The sequence below is a fragment of the Castor canadensis genome, chromosome 7, assembly GCF_047511655.1.
Source record: "Castor canadensis chromosome 7, mCasCan1.hap1v2, whole genome shotgun sequence".
Classification (NCBI taxonomy): Eukaryota; Metazoa; Chordata; class Mammalia; order Rodentia; family Castoridae; genus Castor; species Castor canadensis.
Genome location: NC_133392.1, coordinates 138,873,372 through 138,891,764, shown reverse-complemented (window position 1 = coordinate 138,891,764; position 18,393 = coordinate 138,873,372). Strand labels below are relative to the sequence as shown.

The following is an 18,393-nucleotide window of genomic DNA, read 5'->3' as shown; positions in this document are numbered from 1 at the left end:
GCTGTAGTACCTCTTATAGGGGACTTCAATTCTCTGAGCCTCAGTCTCCACATCTGTAAAATGGCACCAATATTAGTGATTCCTTGGGATTACTGAGGATCAAATGAGGTGGCCATGCATACTGTAGGTACTCAAGAGATATGGTCCCTCCCTTTGGTGCCACATGCTTCTCTCTCTGCATCCTAGGAGCTGGTCTGTGTCTTTGGTGGTAAAGGAGGGTAGCCACCTTGGTTTCTGAACCCCTTGCCTTACTTCTCTGGGATTTGCTGGCTCTTCCATGGACCTGCTTGCAGCAATATTCTCTTAATTCCCTGACTCTGCTTCTACCTGAAACTACGCCTCTAACTCCCTCCTGGATGCCTCAGTGTGCGGTGGAAGGGGTTGGGGAATCAGCAAGTCCACCCCTTCCTCCCTCCCTCTCCCCGGCAACTGGCTTTTAAGGAAGCCAAACATGCAGTCTCCAGGGTCACTGGCACCTCATCTGTCCAAGGGCACATCTCCTGTCTAACCTCTCTGCTCAGAAAGGAGGAAAGACTTGTTCTAGGTCATCCAGAAGTGATGAATCCAGGCCTTCTGACCAGCCCCTCTACCTTCTTTTTCTGAGCCACACCTCAGGGCACTAGGTATTGGACCAAGGGCCTTGGTGTACAGTGTGGGGAACCCCTAAGCTCTCCCCTTTGTCTTGGAGGAGCCTCCCAGCTTCTCAGGCCCCATGGATGAGTAGTAGTGGCTGATGGAAGCAGCCAGCAGAGTCCTCCAAGGCTGAGCTCTCTGCCTCTGGGTGCAGCACAGCCCTAGTACCCAAAGCAAGGGAAAGGCATGGTCCTACCTTCAGAAGTACCCCATCTACTGTGGAGACAGGATGCAGACTGAGGTCCTGAGGACAGTAACCCTAATGGAGAAGACAAGCAGTGAAGCCAGCCTGGAGGGTGCAGAAAGTGGGAGGTGAACTTGGACCCTGCATCCCAAAGATGGAGAGGAGGAGCCAGATCAGGCTAGGGAGATTCTAGCTTCAGGCAGGGAGAGAAAGGAGTCATGGGGGAGGGGAGGCACAAGGAGGGAGTTCAGGGCAGGCACCTCTTCCTGTCCCAAGTAGTGTAGAGCCTCTAGGCCTGCTGGGGAGCAGGGAGAGAGGTTGTCATTGGAGGGGCCTGCAGTGGGGGCTGAGCAGCTCTCTGCTCCCCACCCACCTGCAGGTCCTCACGAAGGAGGCAGCTGGGAACCACCCACTTGCGTCTGGTGTCTCTCACGCCTCCACTGGGGGTCCCAACACTCAGAGCCAAAGTACACAGTGGAGCCCATGTTCCGGAGGGCCCAGCTGTCCCACCCTACCAGTCTGGATCTCAAGCTCCTCCAGGAAGACCTCCCCCTTTCCTCCAAGCAAGAAAGACTAAGGCTAGATAGACTCTGACGTCCTGGGAACCTTGGAAGGGGAGCGTTGGTTGGAGCCCTGGGGAGCCAGGAGGATATGAGCTGCAGGCATGGAGACAAAAGGACTGGGAGGGAGGGGCTGTCCAGGAGGTGACATATGCTGTTGGCTCCACCTTCGAAGGAGGTCTAGAAACCAGACCCACCCTGCCACTCAGGCGTCTCTCCCTGAGGTGGCTCCTGCCCCCACTCTTGCCTCCATTCCTCAGTCTGTTCTTGACAGACTCCGCTCAAAGCATTTCCTGTCTTACCTGAACACAATCCCAAGATCTCAGTAGCATGGATCCCACAGCTCCATCCCAACATTTCCCCAAATCACTTATCTAAAGCAGTACAGTAACCTCAGTTTCCTGTCCATGGCTATAACCCTACTGTGAGAACAGTGCCAGGTGCAAAACAAGTGCTTGAGAAATGTGTGAAATGAATGAATAAGGGCATGTACACTCACATCAGAGCCCTCCACTCACTAGCTATGAGCTAGGAAAAACTACTTAACCCCCTTGAGCCTCAGTTTCTTCATCTGTAAAGTAGAACAATAAGAGATGCAGAAAGGACAAAATTTTAAGCCCAGGATGTGGAGATTGTTGACAGGGCTGCAAGAAGGAGGTTGCAGCTACCATACCGGCAGGAATAGCTGTGATGGGGACAGCGACTCTGGAGAGCTGCTGTCCTGAGTGCAGACAGGGGCCTACACCCCTGGGAACCCTGTGGCTGACTACGTGCGCTGCTGCGCTCGAAGGTCACAGCCTGCACAGGGACTCGGGGGGAGGAGGGGGCTCTTAACTAGAGGGGCTAGAGGGAGGAGCAGTATATAGCGATGGTGGGAGGTGGGATTAATTCTGAGAGGGGGTGTGGATGAGATTTAGAGTAGCGGACAGGGGAGGAGCGGGCTCTCCAAGGTGGAGGGGGGTAGGGGGCGTGTCTGGCCCCCTGAAAGCCTCGGGACTGGAGGAATGGGCGCTGCCTGCTCCCCGAAGAGCCCCCAGCGCTGCTGGTTCCGGAGCTGAGGAGCGGAGGCAGGAAGGGTGCCTACCGAACCGCACAGGATCCGGATCCCGCCCTCGGAGCGACGTGCGGCCCCGCGCCCAGGTAGGATTGGGGAGGAAGGGGGTGGCGCGGCCCAGGATTGTCCCCGGCTTAGCAAAGAAGTCTCTTGGCACTGACCCGCCCCTCCATTCAGGCTCTCTGAGTCGAGATGCAGAGATGGGAGTCCTGGTCTTCCTCCCCCCGCGAGGTGCTCCCTCGAGACGGGGGCCCGGAAAGTGAGGGCGTCCCCTTCCCTCTCCCGGGAGGGGGTGGGGGCGGAGCCTAGCGCACCGCTCCCCCACCCCCGGCTGGAGGGGACCCCCCCAGGGGAGGGGCTCCGGGCGAACGCTGCGGGGCGTCTCCGTCGCAGTCCCGCCCGCCCCTCCGGCCGCCTCTGCCGCCGCGCGCCGCAGCAGCGCCGCCTTCCCTGCGCAGTCGGTGTCTCGGCGTCGCTGGGTGAGTGGGGGCCGCTCCGGCCGGGGCCGGGGATGCGGGGAGGGCAGCCCCGGAGGCACGGGGCCACGTCCAGGGCTCGCCACCGCGCGGCTCCCCGCACCTCGCGGATTCCTCCCTCCGCGGGCGCAGCCAGCCAGCGGGGCTCCCGGGGGAACGCGCGGCGCTCTCCAGGGTCCTGACCGCCCGGCGGCCAGCCCCGAGGAGTCGCGTTTCGGCCGTCCCCTAGCGCCCCCTCCAGGACGGGCCACGCGCCGGACGCTCCGAGCGCTGCCAGGATTGAGGCCGGGGCTCAGCGCCAGAGCTGGGGGAGGCTTGAAGGAGGCACCAGGGCGGGTTGCTCAGGTCGAGATGAGATGTCCTCACTTGGGGGTCCCCCTCACTGTGAGGGGCAATTCCGAGGGTGGCAGAGAGAAGGGGGCATTGGGAGAGCTCTCCTGCCCAACAGCTCTCTCTGCCCCCGCCCTGGTGACCCAGTTCTTTGGACCTTGAGGAGGGGAGTAAGGGACACACTGCCCTATGCATTTCTTCAGTCCCTTCCCACACACTGGTTCTGTGGGTCCTCAGCCCTGGGCAAAAGAGGCTAATTTAGAAAAGAGGGGGCACCAACTTACAGAAGCATGCATGTGACACACTGCTGAAGACACACACAGGACCCCTCACGTTCCCTGGGCACATTCCTTTCTCATTGTGATAGATACGTACCTGGTCACACGCACACAGAATGCACATGTACAGACATAGATGAAACACACCCGGAGGCAAATGAATGCAGAACCCAGGGCACATATCTTGCATGAACACATGCATTCTCAACACGCACCCATTCACATGTGCGCACACAGGGAACCCCTCCACCCTGTCTCACTCCCATCCCCATGCTCAGCGGGAGGGGGTCCACCTGCACACACCCTCATATTCCTGCCCAGCACTGCCTCCCCCCTCTCCTTTGCCACCCCCTCAGCCCCACTCTAACCCCTGCCCTGAGGGGACCTTTCAGGACTAGATAAAAGGAGAATGTTGGGGGAGGATTAATGGACTAGGGGTCTTCCTTGAAAAGGGGCCTTCAGCAGGTGTGAGAAGGGTTGTAGCTCCCTCTCCTGGGACCTGGCAGCACCCCTGGGGGGGAAAAAAAGAAAAAGAAAAATGACAAGGGTGCATGAAGGTCCCACGTGCGGCTGGCCATGTGAGAGGTGTCAGCATGCGAGTTGGCGTGTGATGGCATGTGTGAGGCATGTGGGGTCGTGGGCTGGTGTGTCTTGAGGCACAGGGCAAGGGAGTTGTGCGTGGTGCGGTTGTCAGGACATGTGAGTTGTGGAGCAGAGGGAATGTTGTGTGTGCAGGCATGATGACCCATGGGTGGTATGGGCTGGCATGTGAGTGCTATGGGACCCTGTGTGTAGATCTGGTGAGCTGTGTAGCACAATTTATGTGTCAGTGTACCTTCATTTGCATATTGTGCTTGATTTTCGTGGCATCTAAGTACCCATACGTCCTTTTTATTTAACAGTAATGTAGCATTTAGCTCTGCAGGCATGGTTTTAAGCACGTCCATGTATTCACTAATTTAATCCCCACGACAATCCTATGAGGTAAGTGTTATTATTGCCCCCACTTTACAGATAAGGTGGAGAGGTTAAGGAACTTTCCAAGGTCACAAAGCCAGTAAAAGGCAGAGCTGGGATTCAAACCCAGGTGAGCTGGCTCTGGGGCCCAGCTTAGCACCTACCCTGTGCTGACTTTGGTCAGGCACACCTGTGGGAGAGAGAGCAGGACAGTGCTTGAGCAGATGTATTTTGTGATGAGCAGGTGTCTGGGCAGGGACAGTGTGTAGTGGGAGGGCTAGAAGGTTTTTCTGTATCTCTATGGGCAACTTTGGAAGTTGGCTCCATGGTGCCATGGTTGTGTGACCTAAAGTAGGTCCCCTCATTTCTCTGAGCCTGCCTTTTCATCTGGAAAATGGGGTCAATCACTTGATTCACGTTGGGAGGGTGCAAAGGTGTGCACTTGTGAAGACTTAACGGCTGGTGCCCAGAAGGGCTTCAGTAAATGTGAGCAGCTTCCCTTCCTCCCTCTCCAGGGACATGTGAGGCTGTGTGACCTTGGGACTTCCTCTCTCCTGCTAGATCAAAGGCCAGATTGAGGTGGCTGGGGCTCTTTGGTGGTGGTGGCCTGACTGCTCACTCCTCTCTGTCCCTTTCCCCGCTGGGGACTCAGGTGGGACTTGGCTCAGCGGCCATGGGCAAACAGAACAGCAAGCTGCGGCCAGAGATGCTGCAGGACCTGCGGGAGAACACAGAATTCTCAGAGCTCGAGCTGCAGGAATGGTATAAGGGCTTCCTCAAGGACTGCCCCACGGGCATCCTCAACGTGGACGAGTTCAAGAAGATCTATGCCAACTTCTTCCCCTATGGCGACGCCTCCAAGTTCGCCGAGCACGTCTTCCGCACCTTTGATACCAACAGCGATGGCACCATCGACTTCCGGGAGTTCATCATTGCACTGAGCGTGACCTCGCGTGGCCGCCTGGAGCAGAAGCTCATGTGGGCCTTCAGCATGTATGACCTGGACGGCAATGGCTACATCAGCCGGGAGGAGATGCTGGAGATTGTGCAGGTGGGCCCCGGCCCCTCAGTGCCTGGCGCAGGCTGGGCAGCTGGCACCAACCACCCTTAGAATCTCCCAACAGACCTGGTAGGCACAGAGTGGCACGTGCTGTTCCTAGGAGCTCATTGACAAAATTCCTTGGTAGGAAATAATTTCTGATTTAAAGAAAAACCTTGAAAATGCCCATATGCCCTGAGCCTGATTCACCAGTTAATATTGCTTTATGTGCCACGCAGTGCCTTCCTGTTGCCCTCGACCTTGATCCTTTACCTCTAGATAGAGGATGTAGTTCCTAAGAATAAGATGTTCTCTTACACAACCCGTAACGTGATTATCCAAGTCAGGACATTTAACATAGAAACAATGCTATTATCTAACCTACAGACCATATTCTGATTTTGCCAGCTGTCTCCATAATGTTCTTTATAGCATTTTTTTGCCCTGGTCTAGGATCACGCATTGCATCGTGTTGTCATGTCTCTGTACTTCCATTTAATCTGGAATCGCTCCTCAGCCTTTCTTTGTCTTTCACAACTTGACATTTCTGTAGGGTTCAGGCAAGTTACCTTTTTTAATTCTTTATTATTTATTGTTTTTTGAGACAGGTTCTTGCTGTGTAGCCTGGGCTGGCCTCAAACTCAACCCTCCTACCTCAGCCTCCTGAGTGCTGGGGTGACAGGCATGGGCCACCACGCCCAACTGATTTTTTTCTTCAGTGCTGGAGATCAAATCTGGGGCCTTGTGCCTGGTAGGCAAATGCTCTACCACTGAACTACTTTCCCACCCACAAGTTATGTTTTATTGACCTTCATTTACTCAGAAGGAAACATGCTCAGAGAAGTCAAGCCACTTGCTTGAGACCACACAACCAGTGAGGTGGTCACCTAGCTGCAATGTCCATGCTCTATCTGGATACCCAGTAACTGTCCAACTAATTGATAGAGGGACCATCAAGATCCTAGTACTGAGTGAGGTGCTTATACCCATGAGCTCAGTGCATCCTTGCTGCAACCCAGTGAAGCTCAGAGAGGTAGAGTGACTTGCCTAAAGTCACACAGTACATAAGTGGAGTTAGGTTGACCACCACTCAGAGCTGTCTTTTGGGGGGACAGTGATGCTGACCTCGTGAGATTTAGGGACCATATAGGAATGTCCTTTCTTTGTGAGTGTGTGGTACTGGGGTTTGAACTCAGAGCTTCACATTTTGCTAGGCAGGTGCTCTACCACTTGAGCCACCCCTCCAGCCCAAGAATGTCTTTTCTTAGTACAAGTGTGAGTGTGAAACACATTTGTTTTATTTAAAAAAAAAAAAAAACCCTCAGCCCAGCATGGTCAGGGCTATAGCTCTATTTTACCCATTCCTGAGTCTTCACCTGTAACATGGGGGTGTGAAGCCCCTGCTTCCCAAGGCTATAGTGGGATGAAGCGGGTGTTGGTTTTAGCAGAGGGTCTGGTGGGTCCTCATACTTGGGAAACGCCAGTGACTGCCAGTCATTTTTTTCTCCTCTGAATACCCTCAGCTCTAGCCAGAGTGGTCTCTTCAATACCCCTGAGATGTGTCCAGAGCAACCTTGCTGCACAGCTTTGCTTGAGCTGTTGTCTCCTCTCCTTCTGCATCCCTGATTCCTTTCCTCCCAGCCCCCTCAACCCCCGGGCTCCACAGACCACTCCCTGCCAACTCCTCCAGCCCGAAGTGCACTTCAGCTTTGATTCCTCCTCTTGCTAAGGGTCTGGCTCTGGGTGTGGCATGAGTAGGATAGCTGCCTGGGGTGGGTAATGCTCTCTCTCCCTCCGCCTATTGCCTCAAAGTTTGTCCCTGACTCCTGTGAGCCAGGCATTAACTCTTTAGCTGCTGGACGTTGGGGATCTTTAGGGGTTCAAGGTAGGCAGGGTGGTAGAGGATCATTCAGGGTCAGCTGGTTGCCAACTAGTTTGGGGGGTGTTCATGTTCTAGCACTTAGTATGACTGCGCTGCTGCAGCCCTACTGGAGCTCCGGTGCACTAGTCAAGCTAGCCCCATTCCTTGGGCATCCTTGGGACTCCTTTCTGGCCAGCCTCTGCTCTCTAGGCCCTGGCTTCTTTTAGGTCAGCCCAGAGGCCCCAGAGAGCTGGTGCCAACAGAGCTCTGAACCCCAGGTCTGATTAATGATGAGTAGGCTCCAGTGAAACTCAAGTGAGCAGCGATTCCAGGCAATTAATTAGGAGGCCCAGGAGAAGGGTTGTCACAGGGGACTGCTCTGTCCTTCTCAAGGTCCAGTCTTGTGCCAAATGGTGGGCATAATGGGAGAGAAGAGACTGTGCCTCTTGGGACTCCCACTCTGGTGGGAGAGATCAATGTGCAGGCCACCCTGACCAGCTCAGTGACAATAGTGTAAAAGTGACATGTGGGAGTCCAGGGGACTGAGAGATGGGGAAAACCTGAGGACACAGTGGATGAATAATGACAATAATACAAACTGCCATTTAGTGACCACTTACTCTAGTCAGTCACTGTTCCAATTGTCTTCTCTCATTTAACCCTCTAGACATCCTAATGTTTCCATTCCATCTCAATAATTTCCATTTTGCAGGTGGAAACTGAGGCTCCTGGGGGTTAAGTACTTTCCAAGGTTGGCCAGCAAGTGAGTAATAGAGCCAGGATGCCACCTCAGGTCCATTTGACTTCAGAGCCCCTGCTATTCATTGCCACCTACACTGCCCACATGTCTATCCAGCAGCCAAGAGGAACAGGTTCAAATCCAGCTCTGCCATCTGTTTCCTTCCTGAGCCTTGGCTTCTTGTCTGGAAAGGGGAGATCGTGATACCTGCTTTTCAGGACTGTTGTGATGTTTAGAAATGCTGCATGTTGGACCTGGCAAACAGGTTGCCTGATACATGGTAGTTAGTATTATTATTCCAGGCAGAGACTATATGCTGGGAATCCTGAAGGCTCAGGGGTGATCGGTTGTGGCAGAATTACCCCCACTAGGAGATCCTGGTGGTGGCAGCAGGCAGCTTGTGAAGCATCTCAAATGCTAAAGGCATTGGACTTGGTGTGTGTGTGTGTGTGTGCGTGTGTGTGCGTGCTGGGGGAGGGTGGTGATGGGAGGCACTGATGGTCTTTGAGTAGGGGAGTCCCAGCCATGTGCCAGGCATTGTACAGATTCCTGAGAGCTGGGCACTAGGTAGAGGTTGGCAGTTCATATCTGAATGATAGAAACGAGGAACACGGGACATAATTACTTCCTGAAGGTGTCATCAAAGGAAAAGCCCAGGAGACTCGGCAGCAGATGTGCCCTGACTCAGCCTGGGTCGTAGAAGGACTCCTTAGGAAAGCATCATGTAAACTGAGTCCCAAGGAGGAGTGGGAGGCAGCAGAAGGAGCGTGGGGTAGCATCCAGAAGGAGGGCTACACGGTGGGCCTGGAGGGAGGCCTGTGTGTGATGGAAGCGAGGGGGTGGCCTGCTGGGCTGGGAATGTGGCAGTGGAGACTTGTGTTTGGAAAGAGCTTTCAGAGGCAGTGTAGGGACAGACCAGAGAAGGAAAGAGGTAGAAAAGAGCAGTGCGGAAGCAAAAGCTGGATCCAAGGCAGGGTAAGTTTATGGCATAGAGGAACAAGAGAGGCTTCCTGGAGGAGGCGTCAGTCTGGAAAAGCTGACGACTGAGGCCACCAGTCTTTGAGTACTGGGGCCCAGGGACCCAGACCATCCCACAGACCGAGCACAAAACGCCTCCATCGCATCGCCTCAGAAGCTCCTGCACGTGGCAGCTGCCGCCCTCTGCCCAGGAGAGCTCAGGCTGTCCCTGGCCCCTGGCAGATGTTCATTTGCATTCGTTTGCATAATGTTCCCCGCCCCTCTGGGCCCCAGATGCCTCAACCAGCTCTGCTCCCCCTGCCGGTCACAGACGTCACCGCAGTCCAATGTCACCGCCCCCCCCCACCCGGCCCCGGCCCCGGCCCCAGCACAGCATCCCCTATTGGTCATTGAGGGCGCGCGACCCTAGGTCCTGGTGTTCCCGAGCGACTGCACTAACCCGGTATTGACCCCCAAACCTGTGCCCCAGGTACGAGCGCCTAAACCCTCGTTGTAGGCCCTTTGCCATCTGGGATTTGATGTCCTCCAACATCTCTCTTGACTCCCTGCACCCTCAAATTTTTGGCGCCCACTCGGAGCTTTCATGCTGCGATGCCTTTGTTCATGCAGCTCCCTCTGCCAGCGGTTCCTTCCTCACCCGGCCCTCGGTGACTCTCGGCGACCCCCTCTCCACTCGCCCGGCGGCTGAAGCGTGCCTGGGGCGTCTTGGAGAGGGGGGATTCTAGCGGGTTTGTCTCATTCCCTGCCATCCCCTCCCTCTCGCCCCCCAGGCCATTTACAAGATGGTTTCGTCCGTGATGAAGATGCCGGAGGACGAGTCGACCCCGGAGAAGAGGACTGAGAAAATCTTCCGCCAAATGGACACGAACAACGACGGTGAGAGGGGTGGACAGGGCGGCAGGGCGGCGGCACACCCTCCTTCCCTCTCCCGCTCCACCTCCCTGCGCTTGGCAGCCACCTTTTTCCCTATCACAGCTCCCCTCGCCCCGCAGGCAAGCTGTCCCTGGAGGAGTTCATCCGCGGGGCCAAAAGCGACCCGTCCATCGTGCGCCTGCTGCAGTGTGACCCCAGCAGCGCCTCCCAGTTCTGAGCAAGAGGAGCCTGGCCCTTCCTCCCCGCCTTCGCCGGCGCTCCCGGCTCTCAGCTTCCTCTCCCTTGTGTCTATCCAGGCTGGGGGCCAAACTGGGGATTCCCCTTCCCGGGTCTGCACCGTGTTGGGGGGGTCTCTGGAGAAGGGAACCCTGCAAGCAAGGGGCCCAAGCAAGCAAGCCAGCCAGCCAGCCAGCCGTCAGCATCCCACAGACCTAGAGGCAGTGTCTCTCCCCTGAGCAAGACCAGGCTCTGTCTTGGTCTGCCCTGAGTCAGCCACCTTACCCAGCCAGCCGGATCACCTCCCACCCAGCCACAGCTCTGAGACCCTTCCCCACCAGGGGGAAGGCTCCCTCTTGTAGGTCTCAGCCTGGGTGGAGGCGGGAGTTATGCCCAGGTAAGGAGCCTGTCTTTTGGTTTGGAGGGGAGAGGATTCCAGGGGTGTAGGAAGATTCCAAGGATGTGGGGCTTTGAGAAAGAAGCTCCTTGAGCCCCTTGCCTGCAGGAGAGCCCTAACCCTTCTTGCTCCAGCTCTGGCTGGCCAAGAGGCCATGACACAATTGCAGAACCTTCCAGGATTCCAGCTGCCAACTGTGGGTCCCACAAACCCTGCCTGTCTTTTAACACTTGGATGAACCCTGCCGGCCACACAGACTACAGATTTATCACTCTGTATTTTGCCCACCTCTCTCTCTCTCTTACACACACCACACACACACAAAGGCCTACAGACAGGTGGGCAGAGCCCTTCCACAGTGTTCTGTGTGGGAAGGAAGTGCAGGCCCCTGGCCAAGCCCCTGTCCCCCTTCCCCCTGCATGCAGCCACATGGAGCATCTCTGTTCTTTTTAATAACTTCAGAATAAAGTCTCGTTTCAGTGCAGTGGGCTGGGTGGCCGGGGAATGGGGTTGAAAGCCCCTCCCAGGTCCCCAAGGGTCCATTGAGCTCTCTTGGGTTGGCTTCAAGAATCCTGGACCTGTCTGGGCCTCCGTGGCCACAGTGCAGCTTGGTCGCAGGCCCAGTGGCCATGGGCCTGATGATATATCAGCTGTCAGAGGGTCAGTGGCACAGAGCTGGTGCAGCTTAGCAGGTCGTGGCTGTCCGTGGGCTCTGGGCTCTCCAGCATCTGTAGAGATACAGGAGGCTGCTGGGCCCACTGGGTCTGGCTGGGGTCTCCTCCTCCAGGACAACCCAGGGAGGGAGGTGGGGAGAGGGCAAAGGAGCATTACTACCTCCCGTGCAAGAGCCAGGAGTGTCCCCTGTTCAAGCTCAGAAGTCCTTTGCCCTCCCTCAAGACTATCGTGGGCCCTGGGAGAGCCAGATGTCAGCTGTGTGACTTAGCTGGGAGATCTGGCCTCTCTGAGCCTTCAAGGCTCTTCCTTTGGTCCTGGGGAGAAAACTTGTGCCCCAATTCTTAAAGTGTACAGGGGGCCCTGTACAAAGGGATGAGACCAACCAGCCTGGGTTCCCCAGCAGGGGCTGCCAGAAAATATGGAGTCAGGACTGTGGAAGGGACTTACCGTGTGGTGGCTGCTTTTCCCCCACCAGGGTCTCAGGTCCAGCAGCTCGTGCACAAGTTGGGCACAGCGCACAGCAAACACGCTCTCTGCCATACAGAACACTAGCGAGATGGCCCAGAGGCACAGGCTGGAGCTCTGAAGGGCACAGGGGGCAGAGGTGGCTGCTTGGGGCTGGGGGTGGAGGATGGGACCCCAAGAGCCCTTACCACTGAGGGGCCGGATGCACCCCATTCCAGGCCAAGGCACTCACGTAAATGCGTGTGGGATCGAAGGGACAGTCAGGCGTGAGTGTCAATAGCTCAGCATTCCCAAAAGTGCAGGGTGCCAGTAGTGCCCGGCCCTGGGTGGCAAAGGTCACGGCGATCGAGGCCAAGAGGCCAAGGGCACAGGTCAGAGAGAGAAGAGCACAGGCTACACTCGAGCTAAACACCGTCCAGCGCTGTATGGGGGAGGCCACAAGTCAGTGGACATCATGGCTTGGCCCTCAGCGGCAGCTCTGGCCTCCCTGATGGTCAGCTGTCCCCCTCCAAGCAGGCCAGGCCCTTGGAGTAACTGTTACCCCTACCCACAGCCCCATCCCAGGAAGTGCCACATACCAGAGGGGTGCTGGGGAGGTAGCGTGACAATGTGACAGCTGCAATGCCTGTGGTGATGACCTGTGGGGAGGCTTGAGTTAGCTCTGACCCCTGTATTGGAGGACCACAGGTGCAGGCCAGGACCACCCTGAATAAAGATTACACCAATGCTTTCTCTAGCCCGGGACCCCGTCACCATCTCCTGCTTAACTTTGGTCTCATTACCTCCATCTTCACAGAGGCATTGCTTCTTCGTGTCCCAACCCTGGAGTGATGTTTCTAAAAGAATCACTCTCTGCCTACAACCTTCTAGGACTACCCAGTGCCTACAGCTATGAGTGTCAAACAAGGACCTGTGTATCCCAGGCCTGCAGGGGCATGTCAGGGAGTATGCCAAGCCAAGATGCTGGCGACATCTCTCTCCAAATGGAAACGATTTCGTAAGAAACTAAGTAACTCAACTAGCAAGGAACTGAAACCAAAATTATTATATTAAAATGAACCAAGATACTTTATGAAGTAGAATTCAAAATCTCCAGGAGTATTTTTAATTGTTCCAGGCTCTCAGTTATCTGGCTCAGCCCATCAGCTTCTCAGCCCCACCCCGGGCCACAGTGCTCCCTCATTGTCCTGGATGTGGCCATCCACACAGCACCCTCACCAGGGACATCCTCTTGCTCCTCTTTTCTCCCCCTGCAGGCTTCCTAACCACCCTTGCTCCCAGAGGAGGACCGCCTGTGCACTGGCTCTTCTGGGCTCCCTTCAGCTTGTCCTACATCCCTCCTCTCACATTCTCTCGCTGTAACAGGCTTGGTACCATGGGGCTCCAGTAATGGCTTTAATTCACTGCGTAGCCACACTCAGTGTCTCAGCCTCTCTGAGCTAAGACCCACTCTGCAAGAGGAACTCACAGAAAGGATACTGGCATTGGTGTCAGACCCAAATAGGCTCAAATCTGGCTTGGCTTCTTTATATCAAAAGATTAGGTGAACCTTGGAGACAATAATGGCCCCATGTTGCTGGGAGGGAGGAGGATTCACTAGGTAAATCAGGGAAAAAATGAAATAGTCCAGCCTGATGCTTATCCCTGTGGCCCTCCTAACCCTTTGCTCACGCCCTTCCCTGCCTTCCTCATGTGGCTGCTGAGCCAAAGACATTGACCACTGACTGAAACTCCACAGACATCACAGATAGCTGCACAGCCCAGCCCTGTTCTGCTGACAGAGCCTTTCCTACTTGCCGGGGTGAAGTTCACCAACCCCAGCTGCCAGCAGGCTCTCTGAGCTTTACTATGTAGGCAGAGACAGGTTTAAAGAAAGAGAGAGGCTCTCAGTCAGGAGACAGCAGCAAAGGAGCTCAGACACTTAGTACAGATGTTCCCCCCAGTGCTGCAGCACCTTTGCTGACAGCCAGGCAAGAGCTTCATAAGCCTAACAATCCTGGGCCCCTTGTTTGTGAAGTCATCAGACGGGCTGATGTCCAGGCCTAACACAACTATCATTCATCCAGTAGTTGCCAGAGACCAGGCCTGATGCTAAGCACCTGCCAAATTGTTTTCCTGTGTCTCCAGAACAGATCTTAGCTATTTCCACCTCCACATGTCTGCACCTGCTATATTCTGTACATGGAATGCCATTCCAGCTTCCTTTCCTGCCTGCTAGTCCCAGCACACCACATATCTGGGTCATTAATTGCAGTCCATCTGTGAACTCCTACTCATCCATCAATACCTTGATCAGTGGCCTCTACTTCTGTGAAACTCTCCTGGATCCTCTCAAGCTGACTTCATGTTCCTTCCTTCTGTCCCACAGTACTTTGAATATCTATGGTAATAACAATCCTAACTCACAGTAGTGCACGCTCACTGTGTGCCAAACAGTGTGCTAAGCACTTTGTATGGATAATGTCATTCTGCACTTGCAAGACCCTCTGAGGTGGATATTTTTCCCACCCCATTTTACAGATGAGAAAACAGAAGCAAAGACCGTTTGAGTGACTCGTATAGTTGCTAAGTGGTGTACTAGGTAGGGTTAGTGCTCTGGGCTCCCTGTTTACCCACCCAGGTTCTGGTGGGGACTCATCAAAGACCCTTTAAGCCCTTCCCTCCCACCGTCCCCCCCCTCCGCATGGGTACACCAACCCGTACCACAATGGCTGAAGTGACGGAGAGGATGTTGACCGTGCAGTACTGCAGAGCCACAGCGTCACGGGGGGCAGCCACGTAGCGCAGCACAGTGCCATGGAGGACGGCGGCCACGATGAAGCTCACATGGCCCAGCACCACCAGTACCAGACCTGTCTTCATCAGCACCTTCCGGAAGTCACCCACACTCAGGCCACCTGTGGGGGACAGCATGTCAGGGCCATGGCTGAGGCTCATCTTGGGCAGAGCAGAAAACCTAGCCTCCAGAGTGACGCACCTTGGATTCTAAATCTATTTCTGGATGTCTTGGCGCCAGTAACTTGTCTTCTCTGAACCTCAGTTTCCTCATCTGTAAAAGGGGCTCACCATTCCTTTGTGAGAGTCCTTGGAACTATAAAGTTGGAAAAGCACACAGGTGGCACTTTAATCCTTGCTAGTGCTCGAGGTTGTGAGCGGTGCAGTTCTAGCTCAGGACCCCAAGATTCTTCACTGATTCATTAATTCTTATGTTCATTACACAAATGTTCCCTGAGTTCCTGCTGTCAGGCCCTAGGGTGCCACAGTGAGCCTGACAGTTACTGTCCGGGTCCCAGGAGCCCATAGTTCATTGGGCAAGCATCAGGCCCTGTTCAGTATTCATTCAGTTTGGTAGATGGAGACTGGCACACCATAGGGACTTAACATACAACTGCTAAACGAAACTGTCTAGAATGTGTAACTAATGCAAGCCCCTGAACCTCCACTTCCTCATCTGTAGAATGGGAAGAAGAACCCTTGTCACTGGGTGGGGAAGAGGGTCATGTCACTTTCCTACCCTGGGAATACTGGGAAAAGCAAGTTCTTGGTGCAGGGGGGAATGGGCTTATCAGCACATCCCAGGAATAGGGAGCCCCCTCCTTAGGCAGCTCAGGCTCTCTGCAATGTCCCCTTTGGCTCCTGGCCCTGCTCTCAAGTACTGTACCATGCTGGCTTCCTGACCCTGTAAGTCCCTTTGTTCTAGCAGCTCTGTGAGACTGGAAGTGTGGTCAGGTTCCAGAGCTAAACAGCCCTTTCTTCCTTTAGCTGCTCGCAATAGGACTTGACTTGGAGCCCCTTTTAGACTCCAGTCTCCCCATCTCTGGCAGAGAGGGCTGATCATATTTTGTATGTGGGAGCTTTACAGCTGAATAAACACAAGTAAAAGAAAAAAGCTATCACTAGAATGGATGTGCTCAGGGAGCTGGGCCAAGAGGCAATCCAGAGGGCTGGAGGGATGGGGGCATTTAGTCACAGACTCTGCAGACCTCGCTCCAGCCCCTTGCCTCTTTGGGCCCCAGTATAAAACAGGAAGAGCTTGACTTCCCTGCTCTCTGAGACCCCTGGAGCCTGTAGGGTGTGGGACCAGGTTGGAGCAGAACAGCACAGAAGATTGGCAGGACAGGTACAGGGAACTGGAGTGGCCTGGAGAAGATGAACAGCTGGCCAGACAGGAAGGGGAACAGCAGCTTCCTTCCAGGGGCTGGACCCACCTCACCCCATCCACCCACCTACCTGGCAACCCAGACATCAATGGGCTCGGGGTTGGACTCAATAACAACAGCTTTCCAGGACCAAGGCTTTGGTCAGACAGGACAGTGCCGGCTTGGGCTGTACCTGGAGCATGGGTGCAGAGCCTCAAGGCAGTGCCTGGCTTTATTTCTAAGTTCCCATTCTGGGAACATTTAGCAATGGGGCTAAGCACTTAACACTTGGTAGCTAACTTCATCCTCATAGTAGTCCTAGGAGATGGGTACGACTGTCCATTTTACAGATGAGAAAACCAAGGCTCACAAGGTCTCTAGGCTAAGTAGTAGGGACTCCCTAGTGCTGTCTGATGCCCCAGATCAGCATCTCAGTGCCCAGAGAGGGAGAAGGGGCACAGGGTTTCCCTCCTCTGTCCCAGCCCTTCTCTCCTGGCTGTGGGAGAGCAGGGGATGGAGGGGGGACCCTTGTGAAGATCCAGAGGCCCTGCGCTCTGGATCCCGGTCCCTCTCATCTCCCTGCATCCCTTCTCCTGCCTGGGAGTCTTCAGGGCAGTCGTGCCCCTCAGCAAAAAAGGGAAGTGGGGGCAATTGGGCAGCCCCACTCCCTGCATCTCACTGCTGGGGAAACTGAGGCCCCTCAGTTCTGCCCCAGGCCACGAACTGAGTGCGTTCCGGCTCTCTCCACCCGGAGGAGGGTCTGGGCCAGCCTCCCGCCCCCCGCCGCTCACCGACGCGCAGACACATGTCGCTCCCGCCCGGGTCGCCGCGGCCGGCGTCAGCGGAGGCTCCTGAGGCTGCGGGCCGCCCGGGGACCCCGCTCCCATCCGCGTAGCCTGTGCGCCCAGCGGAGCCGCGCCGCGCCCACTTCCCTCCCGAGCGGGCTCGGCGCCCCGGCCGGCCTCCCTTCCCCGCACCCCCTGGGCCGCCCAGCCCCGACGCCAGGCAGCGCGTCCGCGGCCGGTCCGACCGGCTCCGCAGCCCTCGGCCTTCACGACTGAGTCACCGCCCCCGCCACGCCCCCGCGCCCCGAGCCCGCCCCTACCGCACCCAGGCCCATTGGACGAGTGGAAACTGAGGCTCGGAGGAGCTGCGATCGCCCGGGCTGTGTGTGTGTCTGCAGTGCCCATTGTGACCCTGTGGGCACCTGCCGGAAAAGCCCCCCGGATGGAGGCTGGGAATGCGTGGTGAAAGATCGCTGCCTGGGAGACTACGGTCTGCCCTTGACCTGCTGTGTGACCTCAAGCCAATCACTTCTCCTCCCTGGGCCTTCCTTTTATTGAGGAAAGAATGCTGCCGGGTCTGAGTCATGTCTTCCATTTTGAACAAGGTGCTTTGTTTCTGTTTTGGGGGTCTCTTTCCCTCCTGGGAAAACCAGGGAGAATACTTCCTGTCCTTTGAGGTGGTGATGAAATAAAATGAGACACAAAAATAAGATACGAAAACGCCTTAGAAACTCCCTTGGGTGGCTATTTGGGGGTCAATGGTGGACCCAGCAGGACATATAGCTGGAGCTTCACTGATGCTGGGTAATGGTTACTGGGCCGACCAAGCTGTCCCTTGTTTTATCATCAGTGTGGGAAGGAGGTCTGTTCCTGTCCCTTGGGTTCAGAGAGCTCAGGACCACCCTGCTGGAGCCTGAATTCCCACCCACATCTCCAACACGGCCAGGCTGTGGCTTTTTCCTGGATTCTCTGGGTCTTTGGAGCAGTCCTCTGGGAGGCACTTATTGTGTACATGGATGACGTCCATTCCCACTCTGTACCCTGCTTTGGTGGCAGAGGCTGGCCTTGCACACAGGTGTCCAGTGAATGTGTGCCTTGTTGTGTCACCTGGGTCTAGCTTCTGGAGTTTGGAAAACACATTAACATCAGGAAACGGTGTGGAGCCATTTCTCCTGGGAAGCCCCAGGCATCAGTGGCCACCACAGACCATGGGGGGACGACTGTCATCTGTTATCTAAAGGGAGAATGTGCAGTGGCGCATGGTGGGGAGACAGTCTTGTCAGGTAGAAGGGAAGATGGAAGCAGGTCATTAAGCCACTGAGCTGGCTCCCTTCCTGGCTGACATGATGTCACGGGGACCTTTTAGGAAGTACTTGGACAATACTTACCCACATTGCAAATGGCTGCACCCTCGTAATTGGGGCCCACCAGCTCCAATTCTAGGTCTTCATTCTATACCAAAGAGTGCAAAGGGATGCCTGCATTTAATGGTGTTTGTGGACCATGCAGCCATTCCTACCTGAAGTATTGGCATCCGTGATAACCAAGGTGTGAGGGGGCCTGCAGGAGAGCAAGGGAAGGGTTTGCTTCCCAAATTACACACAGCTGTATTGTTGGAGGCTTACAATGAATAGTTACTCGTGTCTTCTGGCCCAGCCACTTAGAGCTTTCTGATGGGGGAGCTCGCCTCCCAGGGGCTGCTCTGGAGAGCACGTCTGGTCACTGCAAAGCCAAGGTCAACTCTCAGGTGTGCA

General features: G+C 55.4%; 2 protein-coding genes across 5 annotated transcripts; one reads left to right on the top strand and one right to left on the bottom strand.

Moving 5' to 3' along the window:
- The first annotated feature begins 2,376 nt into the window (after positions 1-2,376).
- Hpca (hippocalcin) lies at positions 2,377-11,059 on the top strand. Of its 3 annotated transcripts, none has more exons than XM_074080656.1 (4): positions 2,377-2,517; positions 5,125-5,523; positions 9,860-9,965; positions 10,082-11,059. In XM_074080656.1, exons 2-4 carry the CDS (start codon positions 5,146-5,148, stop codon positions 10,177-10,179), a joined length of 582 nt encoding a protein of 193 aa, XP_073936757.1. In that variant the 5' UTR covers positions 2,377-2,517; positions 5,125-5,145; the 3' UTR covers positions 10,180-11,059. The 3 variants fall into 3 exon arrangements, with proteins under 3 accessions (XP_073936757.1, XP_020029546.1, XP_073936758.1); XM_020173957.2 differs by lacking the exon at positions 2,377-2,517 and adding an exon at positions 2,767-2,910; XM_074080657.1 differs by lacking the exon at positions 2,377-2,517 and adding an exon at positions 4,556-4,602.
- On the bottom strand, positions 11,008-16,863 carry Tmem54 (transmembrane protein 54). 2 transcript variants are annotated; one of them, XM_074080658.1, is made up of 7 exons: positions 16,646-16,863; positions 14,693-14,806; positions 14,419-14,612; positions 12,294-12,353; positions 11,948-12,136; positions 11,698-11,832; positions 11,008-11,303 (listed from the first exon to the last, which is right to left on the bottom strand). In XM_074080658.1, the coding sequence occupies exons 3-7, from the start codon at positions 14,575-14,577 to the stop codon at positions 11,229-11,231; spliced, it is 618 nt and encodes a 205-aa protein (XP_073936759.1). In that variant the 5' UTR covers positions 14,578-14,612; positions 14,693-14,806; positions 16,646-16,863; the 3' UTR covers positions 11,008-11,228. The 2 variants fall into 2 exon arrangements, with proteins under 2 accessions (XP_073936759.1, XP_020029578.2); XM_020173989.2 differs by lacking the exon at positions 14,693-14,806 and having other exon boundaries at positions 16,646-16,862.
- Positions 16,864-18,393: the final 1,530 nt, after the last annotated feature.

Excerpts from the sequence above, each read along its gene's own strand:
- Hpca (XM_074080656.1), top strand. The coding sequence starts at position 5,146 with ATGGGCAAACAGAACAGCAAGCTGCGGCCAGAGATGCTGCAGGACCTG. Across the intron at positions 5,524-9,859 it reads AGATGCTGGAGATTGTGCAG|GCCATTTACAAGATGGTTTC; the intron begins GTGGGCCCCGGC and ends CTCGCCCCCCAG. Across the intron at positions 9,966-10,081 it reads AATGGACACGAACAACGACG|GCAAGCTGTCCCTGGAGGAG; the intron begins GTGAGAGGGGTG and ends CTCGCCCCGCAG.
- Tmem54 (XM_020173989.2), bottom strand. Across the intron at positions 12,354-14,418 it reads CCGTCACTTCAGCCATTGTG|GTCATCACCACAGGCATTGC; the intron begins GTACGGGTTGGT and ends GCCTCCCCACAG. Across the intron at positions 11,304-11,697 it reads GGAAAAGCAGCCACCACACG|ATGCTGGAGAGCCCAGAGCC; the intron begins GTAAGTCCCTTC and ends GTATCTCTACAG.